General features: G+C 43.6%; 1 protein-coding gene across 1 annotated transcript in view; it reads left to right on the forward strand.

The window, feature by feature from the left end:
- LOC306767093 (gamma-aminobutyric acid receptor subunit rho-1-like) overlaps positions 1-14,980 on the forward strand; it is a gene marked incomplete at its 3' end in the record, with an annotated part of 63,813 nt that overhangs the window by 36,442 nt on the left and 12,391 nt on the right. The window contains exons 4-6 of the mRNA XM_079255005.1: positions 3,718-3,800; positions 4,120-4,260; positions 4,339-4,491. Of these exons, the coding sequence (XP_079111131.1) occupies positions 3,718-3,800; positions 4,120-4,260; positions 4,339-4,491 (377 nt within the window). The remainder of the gene's footprint in view (positions 1-3,717; positions 3,801-4,119; positions 4,261-4,338; positions 4,492-14,980) is intronic.

The raw sequence follows: 14,980 nt of genomic DNA on the forward strand, positions 1-14,980 counted from the left end.
TCAGCACCTCAAAATCTGAGACCATGGTCCTCAGCCGGAATAGGATGGATTGTCCTCTCCGGGTCGGGAGTCAGGTCCTGCCTCAAGTGGAGGAGTTTAAATATCTCGGGGTCTTGTTCACGAGTGAGGGAAGGATGGAGCGTGAGATCGACAGACAGATCAGTGCGGCGTCTGCAGTAATGTGGACTCTGCGCCGGTCTGTCGTGGTGAAGAAGGAGCTGAGCCAGAAGGCAAAGCTCTCGATTTACCAGTCGATCTACGTTCCTACCCTCACCTATGGTCATGAGCTGTGGGTCGTGACCAAAAGAAGGAGATCTCGTATACAGGCGGCTGAAATGAGTTTCCTCCGCAGGGTGGCCGGGCTCTCCCTTAGAGATAGGGTGAGGAGCTCGGTCATCCGGGAGGAGATCAGAGTAGAGCCGCTGCTCCTCCGCATCGAGAGGAACCAGTTGAGGTGGCTCGGGCATCTGGTCAGGATGCCTCCTGGACCTCCCTGGTGAGGTGTTCCAGGCACGTCCCTCTGGGAGGAGACCCCGGGGAAGACCCAGGACACGCTGGAGGGATTATATCTCTCGGCTGGCCTGGGAACGCCTCGGGATCCCCCCGCAGAGTTGGCAAATGTGGCTGGGGAGAGGGAAGTCTGGGCTTCCCTGCTTAGGCTGCTGCCCCCGCGGCCCGACCCCGGATAAGCGGCTGAAGATGGATGGATGGATGGATGGATGGATGGATGGGTGGGATTAAATGGTAAATGGACTTGTACTTCTACAGCGCTTTTCTAGTCATACAGACCACTCAAAGCGCTTTACACTACTTGTCACATTCACCCATTCACACACACACTCACTCAACACACTCATACCCCGATAGGCACATCGGGGGCAGCTTGGGGTTCAGTGTCTTGCCCAAGGACACTTCGGCATTTTAGTCAGAGGAAGCCTGGAATCGATTGTGCTGGAAAATCTTTGTGGATGAGAAACAACGATGCTGAGTCAAACTGCCTTTGTTAGTTTATTCACACAAATGATACATGTAAGTCATACATGGCGAGATGTCTGAGAAGTAAAGAAAGTCGCCAGCTTATATAGTTTCGGAACTCCTCCTAGTTGCTGGGCAGACCACAGAAAACAATCATTCTCTTCCTGACCTTTAACCTTAAGCAACTGGTCAGCAGGCAGTTGACAAAGAGCAGATATGCTGCAGGAAACGCTTCCTGCACATTCCACTGAACAGTCATATTTGAGTTAAAGGAAGCAGTTCACAAATGAGTATAATGTCTAAACTTTGTCTACATGGACTACAAATCAATGTATATATGTCTAATATCTAATACAAACCAAACTCATAACAATTTTCCTATACACGATCTCCCAACTTACCAGGACAACTGCTCTTCCTCCTGAGCTACAGCTGCATATACACTTATGCTTCTACCCACTCCTTTTTAACTTCTTTTCTATTTTTTCCTCATTTTTGATTTTTAGATTTCATTATGTTCAAATAAGCTTTCTAAACTAACCTATTGTCTTGAACATAACACCATGACATTTAAAAAAAAACTGCTACACAAGACTCAAATATAAGATGCAAGTCACGTTGTGTATAAGAAACTGCTTTGCTTTCCTTTTGTTATGCTGTTTTCTTCATCAGGTCCAGAATTCAACACCCATTCTTCCTCTGTATCAAGATGTTGTCAGATCTATGATGACGACTAGTTTGATGCTTATTCTGCATCTGTCAAAGCTGATGCAGAATAAGCATCATGGCAAATGCTGCATTAATTCAACTGTGAACCTCCTGCTCTGTTTCTGCTCTGTCACGAACAAGACTCAGAGTCACTTCAAGTCCTACACTGGAATTAGGACCACATCCCAAACCCAGAGGAAGTATTCCAACCTTCTCCTGCAAACGACCATGCTCTTAGCTTTGGAACTAATTCCCATCTCAGCAGCTTCACATCTGAGAGCTGAAGGTCACGGCAAAGATTTCCAAAAAGCAAAGTTATGATGCTGAGGTCACAAAATCTCCCCCCTCAACTCACTTACCACCTCTTGTAAATAACTGTAATGAACTAAAAAGGTGACAAATGTGGATGAAGTCAGTGGGGTGTGCAGCAGATTAAACATATGGAGTTTGTTTGGTGATCATGGACTTTGGTCTCTGAGGTTTTTGTTATGTATGTACTGTATATACACTGTTGCTGCTGTTAGATCGGTTTATTTTTTGTTAGATCGACGTAAATTCTAATAAACTTTGCAATAAACTAAATGTTCATTTGCAATCACATCCAACTGTACAGTTATTTAGATTATTTGAAGGTATTGAATTATTGAAGAAAAGCATTTAAATGACTGACTGTCTGTGTTAGTTTAATTAAGTCAAACATTAGCTGAATATATTCAGAGATATTTACAACATTATAATTAACCTAGCAACTATGGCAAGCTTATCACAGAGCTTAGTCTGACTTTACTAGCACCGTTCAATCCTTTTATGTCATTTTACATCTACTACTTCCAATCCAGTCCACTTTTTTCATAAAACACTTTTTAAAAACAGAACATCTCCAAAGTGCTGCTTAGAGTCATTCATTGATTATCTGAAGCGCTTAGTATGATTAAGGGTCGCGGGGAAGCAGTAGCTTATCCTTTGGGCAAGTACACCCTCGCCAGGCAATCACAGTGCTCAGTCAAATATCACTAAATGAAAATAAAATAATATTAATGAAATAACTAAAAAGAACAAATAAAATAAATAAACAACATGGAGGGACCACACAACTCATACAGTGTTAAAAGCCACAGAATATAAGTGGGCCTTTTGATGAGACTTAAATCACTGTTGAGGCAATCCAGATGTAGAGGGGCAGAGTATTCCAGAGTTTAGGACTAACTCCTGTCCCATCTAATTTTAAGTCTGGTCGTATATAGGTACCACAAGCTGGGATTGGCCTTCAGACCTTAAAGCACATAAGGTCTGTGAATTTGGAGGCCATCATATATATCATATAAAGCTTTAAAAACAAACAGTAAGATCTTAAAATCAATTCTACAACATACAGGTCGCTTGCAAACAAGCTAAAATTGTTGGGATTTGTTTTCTTGTCCCATTTAGAAGTCGAGCCGCGGAGTTCTGGACTAACTTCAAGTGTGAAAGTGTGTTTCGGCTAATGCCTGCATAAAGACCGTTGCAGCAGTCCAATCAAATTATAAATAAATTAGAAAAATTAGAAATAAAAGCATGCACAACTTGTTCCATAAGATGAAAAGTTTAAAAGGATTTCACTTTTGACAAAAGACGAAGGTGATGAAAATGTTATATTAAAACAACATTTGACCTCTTAATCAAGCTTAAAACACATTTTCACACATTTTCCTTTTTATATGCAGCTCTGTTTAGAAGAGACATAAACATTTCTTACAGATAGACATCATTATACCTGTAGTATGTAACATCACTCATGGGCGAAATAAATTATTTAAAAAAAACTACAACACAGATTTAAACCACTGTTACAGCACATTTATGAATATTGTGATTTACAAGAATTGTTTTACATGATGAAAGTCTCAAACTGAAACGTCTCTAATAAATGTTTTGTGCAAGTCAGATCAGTGAGAGGCAGTATTTACTGCTGCCTTATGTTCATTTACCCCTCTTCAAACACCTGTTTCTTTTCATAACAATGCAACCTACATTCTGTGTTTAATGTTGTTACAGGGTGACAGTCACAGCCATGTGCAGCATGGATCTGAGTCGATTTCCTCTTGATACACAAACATGCTCTCTGGAGATCGAGAGCTGTAAGTAACTGATGTGATGAAGATTTTTGTCTTTTCCTTTGTAGGTATAAACGTGTGTTAATGCTGCTTTCTTTTGCATTATATAATTCTTTTCCTTTAACTTTTTTTTTTTTATTTGCTGTTTAATAGACTGGCTCAAGAAGTCAGCGTGTCTTTACTTCTGTCATTGTTTTAACAGACCAGGATATGACAAGATTTTTATTACTTGTTTTGATTTTAAACATAGTTTAATCTAGTCTTTACATTTTGTTAAGTTGACTTTATTTTAATCAAGAGGATTATTTGATGCTTTTCCAAACCACATCTTCTGTCCTTCCAGATGCGTACACTGATGATGACTTGATGCTGTACTGGAAAAAAGGGAATAGGTCACTAAACACAGATGAGAGAATTTCTCTCTCCCAATTTCTCATTCAGGAGTTCCATACAACCACCAAGCTTGCCTTCTACAGCAGTACAGGTACTACAAGAACAGGAAAAACTGTCTCTTTGTTTAGATCTTTTAATTGTAAAGGTTCATTTTCTGTTTCGTCTCCAGGCTGGTACAACCGTCTGTACATCAACTTCACTCTGCGGCGTCACATCTTCTTTTTCCTGCTGCAGACATACTTCCCCGCCACTCTGATGGTAATGCTGTCCTGGGTGTCCTTCTGGATCGACCGCAGGGCCGTCCCTGCCAGGGTCCCACTCGGTGAGACTGCTCAGCCTTTTGCTGCTAGCTGGTGTTTGATTGTCTGGGCCACTGCTTTGTGGGCCTACCCAAGCATATTGGATATGAAGACAACTGTCCATTGAAAAAATTGGAATGCTTTTAATGGGCAGCCGAGAGGATTTGTGCTTGGATAGGCTTGGGGATGTCTGTGTTTCTTTGTGCAATGAACCCGGTTATTTCATGCAACAGGGTCTGTGTTTTTAAATGCAACACGTTGAAAAACTTTTCAGACTTTCTCATCATTTCATCAGCTGTTTTCTTAAACAATCTGTTTAACTTGCATCAGCAAAACAATCTTTTTCGTGTTAACCACCACACAGAATCACACAATACTTCCCCAATCATGTCGCATTCCATTCTAGACTGCACCGTCTGTTGGCAGCAAATTGTCGTAGTTCTGACTTGCTATCTTGATTTTTTTTTTTTTTTTAAGTACAAACTATTCTCATTTAGATTTTAGCTCAAATTAGGTCTATTTTTTCTGAGGATTTCATGCCGGTTCGGAGGGTGTGCTGCAAGGAAGATTTTTCTGCATATTTTTGCTCTTTCAAGGCTTGTTATGATGAGTCTCCATGGCAACAAAAGACTTGTTTACAATCAGGATCAACTGATTAACCTCTCCCAAATCAGGATTATTAGAGAAAACAACACATCAAATCCCGATGGAGTTTAAAAGAAAAAGAAGAGGATGGAGAGCGGGAGTGAGGCAGAAAAGAAAACCATGGAGATTTAAACCAGTTCTTCCAACTGTTAACGGGTAACGTGAGATCGCTAGCTAACAAAACGGATGAGCTTGAGATGCTAACAAGGTCTCAGAAAGAATACAGAGAGTGCAGTATTATGTGCTTCAGCGAGACATGGCTGCATGAACACATCCCTGACTGTAATGTGTCTGTACCGGGCTTTAAAACGGTCCGTGCAGACCGCAGTAGACAACACAGCGGAAAGCTAAAGGGTGGTGGAATTGCAGTGCTGGTTAACCAGCGTTGGTGTCATCCTGGACATGTTACTGTCAAGAAGAAGATATGCACAAGGGACATGGAACTGTTAGCTGTGAGCTTCCGTCCATATTATTTACCCAGAGAGTTTACCTGTGTTATTCTGGTAGCGGTTTATATAATACCTGGTACCGCACCAGACACAGCCTGTGACGTCATCAGCTCCGTCGTTGCTCGGCTACAAACACAGCATCCAAACTCATTCATGGCGATCTCCGGAGACTTCAACAACGTCTCCCTCTCTGCAACTCTACCAACATTCCAGCAGTTTGTCAGCTGCTCCACCAGAGAAAATAAGATGTTGGACTTATTTTATGCAAATATGAATAATGGATACAGTTGTTCTGCCCTGCCTCCTTTAGGAAGATCTGACCATAATCTGGTTCTTCTCACCTCCACCTACAAGCCCATCGTTCAGCAGCAACCAGTCATCACAAAGACTATCAAAATCTGGTCTGCTGAAGCTGAAGATGCTCTTAGAGGATTAGAATTTCACTTTGGGTATTAATAAAGTATTTTTCATTTCATTTCATAAAAACAAAATGACGTAATTTTGTTCATGCAGCTTTGAGAATAAGAAAAAACTTATCTGTTCTCATGGAGGATGTAACAGGCTTAGATCGTTGCTACTTACTCTCAGTTTAACTTACTACCCTCTAAATTCATTACAGACAAAAATGTCCACTTCTGAAGAACTGATATAAAGTTAAATGTTTTTTCTGCTGTTTTCTGGATACATGTCTTAGAAAAACTCCAGCCCAGCACAAAACTATCCTACGGCTATTAGGATTTTAACCCTTTAATGATTTGTCAGTTTTGTTATTTGATGTCACTGTTATCCTCACTTATTAGGACAAATGTCCATCTGGTCATATCAAACCCACATTTTTTAAATCTCATGCCCAGTTAAAAACTTAACTACAAGATTCGTAGTTTGAACTTTGAACGGCAATAAAATATTAAAGAATAATCAGTTCAGCACTTTTTAATTTTTCTTAATGAAATGATTCTCTTGTAATATCAATTAAAATTTAATACCATTTGATGCCAGTTTTGATCATAATCTATTTGAAGCTTTTATTAAAAATACACTACATTTCAATATATTGTGTACTTTTGGGATACCTGTAAGGACAGTGTTACAGTTGTCTAGTCTACTAAAGATAAACGTATTGACAAATTTTTATTAACTTTTATATTTTATATATGCTGTCATCATTCCTTTAAAGGGGTGCTATTCTGGTATTTGGAGTTTTCTGAGCTTTCTCCAGTGTTACAGTGTTGAATCCTCATCAGACATGTGAACGACACAGTTTTTTATCACCTAAACGCATGTTTGAGTTTGAGTTTGAGTTCCAGCATGTTCTCCTTCGGTTTCCATGGCGACGAAAAAAGCGTCGTTTTAGAGAGTTTTTTTCTACGTGGAAATCCTTGTGACGTCCCGGGGGATAAGGTTGGGTGATTGGTTACCTTCTACTGGTTAACAAGGGCATGTAAATACATCAGGCGGGTGGAAAACGTGGGATAAAGTTATTTCCAACGATGGCTGGTGAGTTTACCAAAGAGAGACATCCTGCTGCATTCGTTGCTGTGGGTTGCTGTTTTCCACTTCGTTTTCAGGCTCTGATTCAGGTTCCAACATGTAGGGCTGGATGCTATGTGTTGACATTGTAGTTTGTTTTCTTATTGAGTTCATATGAGCCTAATCCTTCTGTTTATGAGATGTTACAATGACGGTGAAAGCAGGTGCGGTGCGCGCTCCCGATGTAGTGCAGTGGCGGGAGGCGGGGCTTAATGCGGAAGAGTCTCAATCCACTCGTTTTGCCCGCAGGCTGATCTGACAGCCTACGGAGAGGGTCGGTCTGAAGTAAATAAAGCCATTTGTGACAATAACTCCATCAATCCCAGCCCTTCTGGGCTCAGAAATAAAAATAAATCAGCCTGAAATGCACAGAATAATTCCACTTTAAACCTCATTTGCTACGTTTACATGAAAGTTTTAATTCCTGTTTAATTCCAAATAAAAGTTCCACTTTAAAGTTATGAAAAATGACCATGTACACTTAATTCCTAATGCAAATTTCTCTTCACTTAAACTTAATTCCGATGTAAGCGGCTGGTTTATTCGCATTTTAACTCCGAACTATTTAATTCCTCTGTCATGTAAACCTTCATTCTGCTCAAAGTTAATTCCGGTCGTTCTGTGCATGCTCGTTACCTTGTCCTGTCCCGTTGATGCATGTTGTTTTGCCTCCCGTGTTCGTTGGTCTGTCTTTCTTCTCCTTCTCAGTTGCTGCAGAAAGTGAAGTAGTATGCTTGTGTTGAGCTGCTACTTCACATTTACAATAAAAATAGCAGTGAAACTGCTACTTACTATGTAGTTTTTACAATTTACGACTGAAGAGATGAAAAGCAGGGAGCGAACTTTGTATTTTTCATACGTCACGTATTTATCCAAACAGAACCTTTCCCAATCCACCGCTCTAAAGAGGAATTAAGGACATGTTTCATGTAAACCTGCATTCAAAATTATTATTTTCATGTAAACTTGTAGGAGAATATGTTAATTCCGAATTATATAATTCCGAATTATTAATTCCGAATTTAAAGAAAACATTATGTAAACGTACCCAATATGTTCTTTAGTTGATAAAAAGTGACTTCACAACTGTCTTAATGTGATGGTGAAGTTTGGGTCTGAGTCTGTCATAAGTTTTTAGCATTCTATTCTATTCTATTCTACAGTCATTTAGCAGACGCTTTTATCCAAAGCGACTTACATACGAGAGAAAACAACACAAGCACAAAATCAAACAGTAGAGAACATCGTAGGAAGGTGCTAGTGGACTGTCCAGTTGGACGCAGGTTCTTCCTACAGGCCTGATGTCACCACTGCTTGTGTCTCTTCTTCTGTCTGTTCTTGGTCTGTGTTTTCTAATGTGACACATGTAGACATTTTGGCATTGCTGGGGAAAATGAAACCTTCTTCTTGTCCTTTTGATGTCATTCCAACATCTTTGTTTTATAAGGTAACTGACCTTGTTGTCCCACATGTTGTTGAACTGATCAATATTTCACTTTCCACTGGGTCTGTTCCAAACTTTTTTAAACAGGCAGTGATAAGTCCCATTTTAAAAAAGCACAACTTGGACCCTGCAGAGCCTGGTAATTTTAGGCCCATATCTAAATTACCCTTCCTTTCAAAAGTTGTGGAGAAGGTGGTGGCTGAGCAGCTGACCACTTTTCTATACACCAATGACATGTTGGACAAATTTCAATCTGGCTTTCGTAAGATGCACTCTACTGAGACTGCCCTACTTAAAGTGTCCAGTGACATCCGAATGGCTGCAGACTCTGGTGAATATTCTATTTTGATTCTTTTAGATTTGTCTGCAGCATTCGATACTGTAGATCACATCTTGTTGCTTCAGAGACTGAACAAAGAGTTTGGCATCTCTGGAACTGTCCTTAAGTGGCTGTCCTCCTATTTGACTGATAGGACATTCTCTGTGTGTTTGAATAACTTTATGTCTGAAGCTACTCCTTTGCTGTATGGTGTTCCTCAGGGGTCGGTTTTAGGCCCAATTTTGTTTCTGTTGTACATCAGCCCTCTGAAGAAAATCATCAGCCTTTTTAAAAATGTGTCCTATCATCTTTATGCTGATGATATCCAATTGTACTTTTCATTCAAGGAATCAGAGTTGCATACACTTTCAGAGTTGATGGATTGTCTGTCAAGTGTAAAGATGTGGCTGACGGAAAATTGTCTTCAGCTAAATCCTCAAAAGACTGAAACTTTAATCATTGCCCCAGAGCAGAAAATTCCTTTAATTGCTGGCCATCTTGGTTCTCTTGCTTCATCAGTTCAGCCAAGCATAAGAAATCTTGGAGTTTGGTTTGATCAATCATTGTCCCTTGACAGCCATTCCAGACTCTTGGTAAAAAACTGTTTTTATCATTTGAGAAACATCGCAAAGCTGAGGCCAATTTTATCAAGGTCTGATGTTGAATTGGTGATTCATGCTTTTATTTCGTCACGCTTGGACTATTGTAATTCCCTTTTTACTTGTTTTAACAAATCTGCTTTAAATCGTCTTCAGTTGGTTCTAAATGCTGCTGCGAGGCTTTTAACAGGATCTTGTAGGCGCGCACACATTACTCCAATTTTACACTCTCTGCACTGGCTCCCCATTAAATTCCGAATTGATTTTAAAATTTTGGTCTTGACGTTCAGAGCTTTGCATCGCCAGGCCCCCTCGTACATCTCTGAGTTGCTGAACCCTACAGCTCCAGTCGGTCCCTTCGGTCCTCGGGCCAAAACCTCCTCATGGTCCCAAAGACCCGCTTTAAAACCAGAGGTGATTTGTCCTTTCAGGCAGTTGCTCCAAAACTGTGGAATGCCCTGCCTTTTTCCCTCCGTGAAATTGAAACTGTAGATTCTTTCAAAAAGCAGCTGAAGACGTATTTATTTAGACAAGCTTTTAGTTGACTGTCTTCTGATACAGATTTTTCAAATGTACATTTGTTTATTTTTGTGTTGTTGCTGTTCCCCTTTGCACTCTGTGAAGCACTTTGTGATTTTATTTCTGTGAAAGGTGCTATATAAATAAAATTTCTTCTTCTTCTTCTTTTGTTGTTTTTTTGGGGTTTTTTTTTTTTTTTGTTTACTCCCTTCCCACCCCATAATACCACCTATGTTATAATACAAAGAATTAATACCATAAAGTTTGTTGCAAAGAACTGGGCTGAGTTCTCCAACTTTCCAACAAATACAGCTAAACTAAGTGTCGAAGTTCTCCTTGAAGAGCTGAGTCTTCAGCTTGCTCTTAAAAGTAGACAGGGACTCTGCAGAGCGGACAGAGTTTGGGAGATCATTCCACCATCGTGGAACAACAGAGGAAAAGAGTCTGGCTGGTGGTTTAGTCCCACGTATTGGTGGTAACACGAGGCGTCTTTCACTGGTGGAACGTAGCTGTGGAGAGGGAGTGTAGGTCTGGATTAGGGAGTGAAGGTAGACGGGAGCCGTTTCAGTTATTGTTTTTTAAGCCATAAGCTAAGCTTTAAATTTGATGTGTACTGCAAGCGGAAGCCAGTGAAGAGCGATTAGCAGCCGAGTGACGTGAGCTCATTTGGGTTGTTCGAAAACCAGACACACTGCAGTGGTCTGGATCATCTGCAGAGGTTTAACCAGTACGCAGGCAGACCTGCCAGTAGGGAACTTCAGTAATTGATGCGTGAGATGACCAGAGCCTGAACCAGAAGCTGAGTCGTGTGTTCTGTCAGGTATGGTCTGATTCTCTTGATGTTGTAGAGAGCATATCGACAGGTACGGGCAACCGAGGCAACATGCACCTTAAAGGTCAACTGGTCATCCACCATGAAATGAAATGAAATGAAATAAAAATACTTTATTAATCCCCAAAGGGAAATATTGTAGTATATAATAATAATAACTAGAGGAGGTCTTGTTCCGGAGGCTGATGGCTGCTGCACAGAAGCAGCTTTCTGGATCAGTTTGTTGATTCTCTTCAAGTCTCTGGTTCTGATGCTACTACCCCAGCAGATGCTGCAAAGCTGACTGCACTCTCCACAACAGACTTATAGAAGATATGCAACATCTTGGTGCAGACGTTAAACCATCTCAGCTTCCTTAAGAAGTACAGTCTGCTCTGACCTTTCTTGTAGATGTAGTCAGTGTTGCATTTCCAGTCCAGTTTGTTGTCCAGCTGAACTCCAAGATACTTGTATTCCTCCACCACCTCCACCTCCTCTCCCAGGATGGAAACAGTGCTTTGTTTATTCTTCTTCCTCCTGAAGTCAACAATCATCTCTTTTGTTTTGCTGCTATTTAATATGAGATGATTGTCACCGCACCATTTAACAAACTGACTGACCAGTTCTCTGTACTCTGCTTCTTGTCCATCCCTGATACACCCCACAACTGCAGAGTCATCAGAGTATTTCTGCAGATGACAGGACTCAGAGTTGTACTGGAAGTCTGAGGTGTACAGAGTGAAGAGGAATGGCCAGAGTACAGTTCCTTGTGGTGCACCAGTGCTGCTGACCTCCATCTCAGACACACAACCTTTCAGTCTCACAAACTGGGGTCTGTTTGTGAGGTAGTCATAGATCCAGGTGGTTGTGGAGGTATCCACCTGGAATTTATGGAGCTTCTCACATAACAAAGCAGGCTGAATGGTATTAAAAGCACTGAGAAATGAAAGAACATGACCCTCAGAGTGCTGCCTGAATGGTCCAGATGAGAGTGTGCTCTCTGGAGCAGGTATATGATGGCATCTTCAACCCCAAGTCCATTACGATATGCAAACTGGAATGGGTGCTGAAAGGTGTTTACTTGCTTGTTGAGGTGAGCCAGTAAGAGTCTCTCCAGGACTTTCATGATGTGAGATGTCAGGGCAACTGGTCTGTAGTCACTTGGTTCAGCTGGTTGTGTTTTTTTAGGCACTGGAACAAGGCAGGATGTTTTCCACAGCACTGGGACTCTATTTTGTCTCAGACTGGTGTTGAAAAGGTGCTGGAGAATCAGACATAGTTGTTCTGAGCAGGTCTTGAGAACTCTGGGACTGACACCATCTGGACCTGCAGCCTTGTTCTGGTTCAGTTTCTCAGGTTGAGTTTTCAGTTTCAGTTTTCTCCTCTTCTCACTATACACCTCCTCCCACCAAGTGAGGAGGTGTATAGTGAAAAGAGAAGAGGGCCAAGCACCAACCCTTGAGACACCCCGTGTTAGGTTGACGTCAAGTGCGGGGGATTCATATGCGGACTCGGCTTGGAGTTTCAAACAATGCTTTATTTGCTTCCTTCTGATTTCGGTTTCTTTCCCAGGTGGATGCGGAAGATAGGTTAGTCGGCAGGCAGACAAGCGGGGAGGTAAACCTGGCGGACAGAGAGGCGGGCAGGCAGGCGGGCAGGCAGGCAAGCGGTAGGGCAGCAATCGGGCATGCAGGCAGGATCTCTGACGGGGAAAAAACACACAGGTTAACGATCAGGAAATCACACTGGGAAGAATCCTTCAGGCTGAGAGTTGTACCAAAGGCGTTCAACTATCTGGCGATGAACAGCAGGCTGGGCAGATCTTAAGTAGTGCTGCTGCTGATTGCCAAGATGCCGATCAGGTGCTGATCCAGGTGCCAGGATGCCAGACACGCCCACCAGGGAACAGGATCACAACAGTACCCCCCCCCCCCTCAACGGGAGCCACCAGGCAACTGAAACCGGTCAGGATGAGCCCGGCGAAAGTCACGAACCAGGGAGGCATCCAAAATGAACGAGCGAGGGACCCAGGCACGCTCCTCAGGACCATACCCTTCCCAGTCAACCAGGAATTGTAGGCCCCGACCACGACGGCGCACATCCAGGAGACGTCGGACCGTGTAGGCCGGGCGACCAGCCACAAGCCGGGCGGGAGGAGGGGGCCTGGAAGGAGGGACCAGAGGACTGGATGAAACAGGTTTAAGTTGGGAGACGTGGAAGGAGGGATGAACCCGCATGGATCGGGGGAGCTTAAGTCGAACCACAGTAGGGTTAATGATCTGTTGAATTTCAAAGGGGCCCAAGTAACGAGGAGTCAGTTTCGTGGCATCGGTCCGCAAAGGAATGTTCCTGGATGAGAGCCAAACCTTCTGACCAGGGGAATAACCGGGCGCAGGAGTCCGGTGACGATCCGCCTGGCGCCGATTCTGTTCCCCAGTTCGGAGAAGCGCAGCCCGAGCCTTCTGCCAAACCCGTCGACAGCGGCGGATGTGAAGCTGGACAGAAGGCACAGAAACCTCATCCTCCTGGGCGGGGAATAGTGGCGGCTGGTACCCTAGGGAGCATTCAAAAGGGGACAATCCAGAGGCTGAGGAGGTGAGAGAATTGTGCGCATACTCAACCCAGTCCAGATGTTCACTCCAAGAGGATGGGTTAGTTTCTGCCACACACCGGAGGGCAGTCTCCAAGTCTTGATTCGTCCTTTCAGCCTGACCATTGGTTTGGGGGTGAAATCCTGATGACAGACTCAGAGTGGCTCCAATTGACTGACAAAAGGCTCGCCATACCTGGGACGTGAATTGGGGCCCTCTGTCAGACACGATGTCGGCGGGCAGTCCGTGGAGCCGAAAAACGTGATGAACCAGTAGGTCAGCCGTCTCCTTGGCCGAGGGAAGTTTGGGGAGTGCGACAAAATGCACGGCCTTGGAAAAGCGGTCAACAATGGTTAAGATTGTATCTTTACCTTTGGAGACGGGTAGGCCGGTGACAAAGTCCAGGGCAATGTGGGACCATGGCCGGCTGGGAACAGGCAGGGGTCGTAGAAGACCGGCTGGCGGTCTATGAGAGGCCTTACTCCGGGCACAGGTGGTGCAGGCAGCTACATACTCCCGAGCATCCTTCTCCATTGTGGGCCACCAAAACCTACGCCTAATGAGGGATAGGGTGCGTGTGGATCCAGGATGGCAAGCCAGACGGGACGAGTGACCCCACTGGAGGACCAAGGAACGGACGGCATCTGGAACAAATAGGCGGTTAGGAGGACCTGTACCTGGGTCAGGTTGCTGTTGCTGGGCTGTGAGGACCCTATCCTCTACTTCCCAGGTAACTGCGGCAACAATGCGGGTAGCAGGCAGGATTGGGTCCGTGGAGGAAGTGGATCCTGAAGTGAACTGGCGGGAAAGGGAGTCTGGCTTCTGGTTCTTGGACCCAGGTCGGTACGACAAGGTGAAGTTGAAGCGGTTAAAGAAAAGGGACCAACGGGCTTGACGGGGATTTAGCTGTTTGGCTGACTGCAGGTATTCCAAGTTCTTATGGTCTGTCCAAATGAGGAATGGCTCCCTAGATCCCTCCAGCCAGTGACGCCACTGTTCGAGAGCCCATTTAATGGCTAGGAGCTCGCGATCACCGACGTGGTAATTTTGTTCAGCTGGGGTGAGGCGTCGAGAGAAATAAGCACAGGGATGGAGTTTCTGAGTCCTAGATGATCGCTGAGACAGCACAGCTCTAACTCCTTTGTCTGAGGCATCGACCTCAACCACAAATTGACGACTGGGATCAGGGTGGAGGAGAACAGGGGCTGTGGTGAATAGATCCTTCAGTCTACGGAAAGCCTGATCTGCAGGTTCAGACCAGGTAAAGGGAATTGATGGAGAGGTAAGACGAGTGAGAGGGGCTGCAATCTGGCTATAGTTACGGATGAAACGGCGGTAAAAATTAGCAAATCCCAGGAAGCGTTGCAGTTCTTTCACAGAGGTGGGGGTAGGCCAATCTACCACCGCCTTGACCTTCTCCGGGTCAGCTCGGACTTGCCCAGTCTCAAAGATGTAGCCGAGGAACGATACAGTACTCTTATGAAACTCACATTTCTCAGCCTTGACAAATAAGCGGTTCTCCAAGAGTCTCTGTAGGACCAGTCGGACGTGTTGGATGTGCTCAGACTCGTTCTGGGAGAAAATGAGGATGTCGTCTAAATAGAC

This window comes from Telmatherina bonti (assembly GCF_933228915.1).
Source record: "Telmatherina bonti genome assembly, chromosome: 16".
Lineage (NCBI taxonomy): Eukaryota > Metazoa > Chordata > Actinopteri > Atheriniformes > Telmatherinidae > Telmatherina > Telmatherina bonti.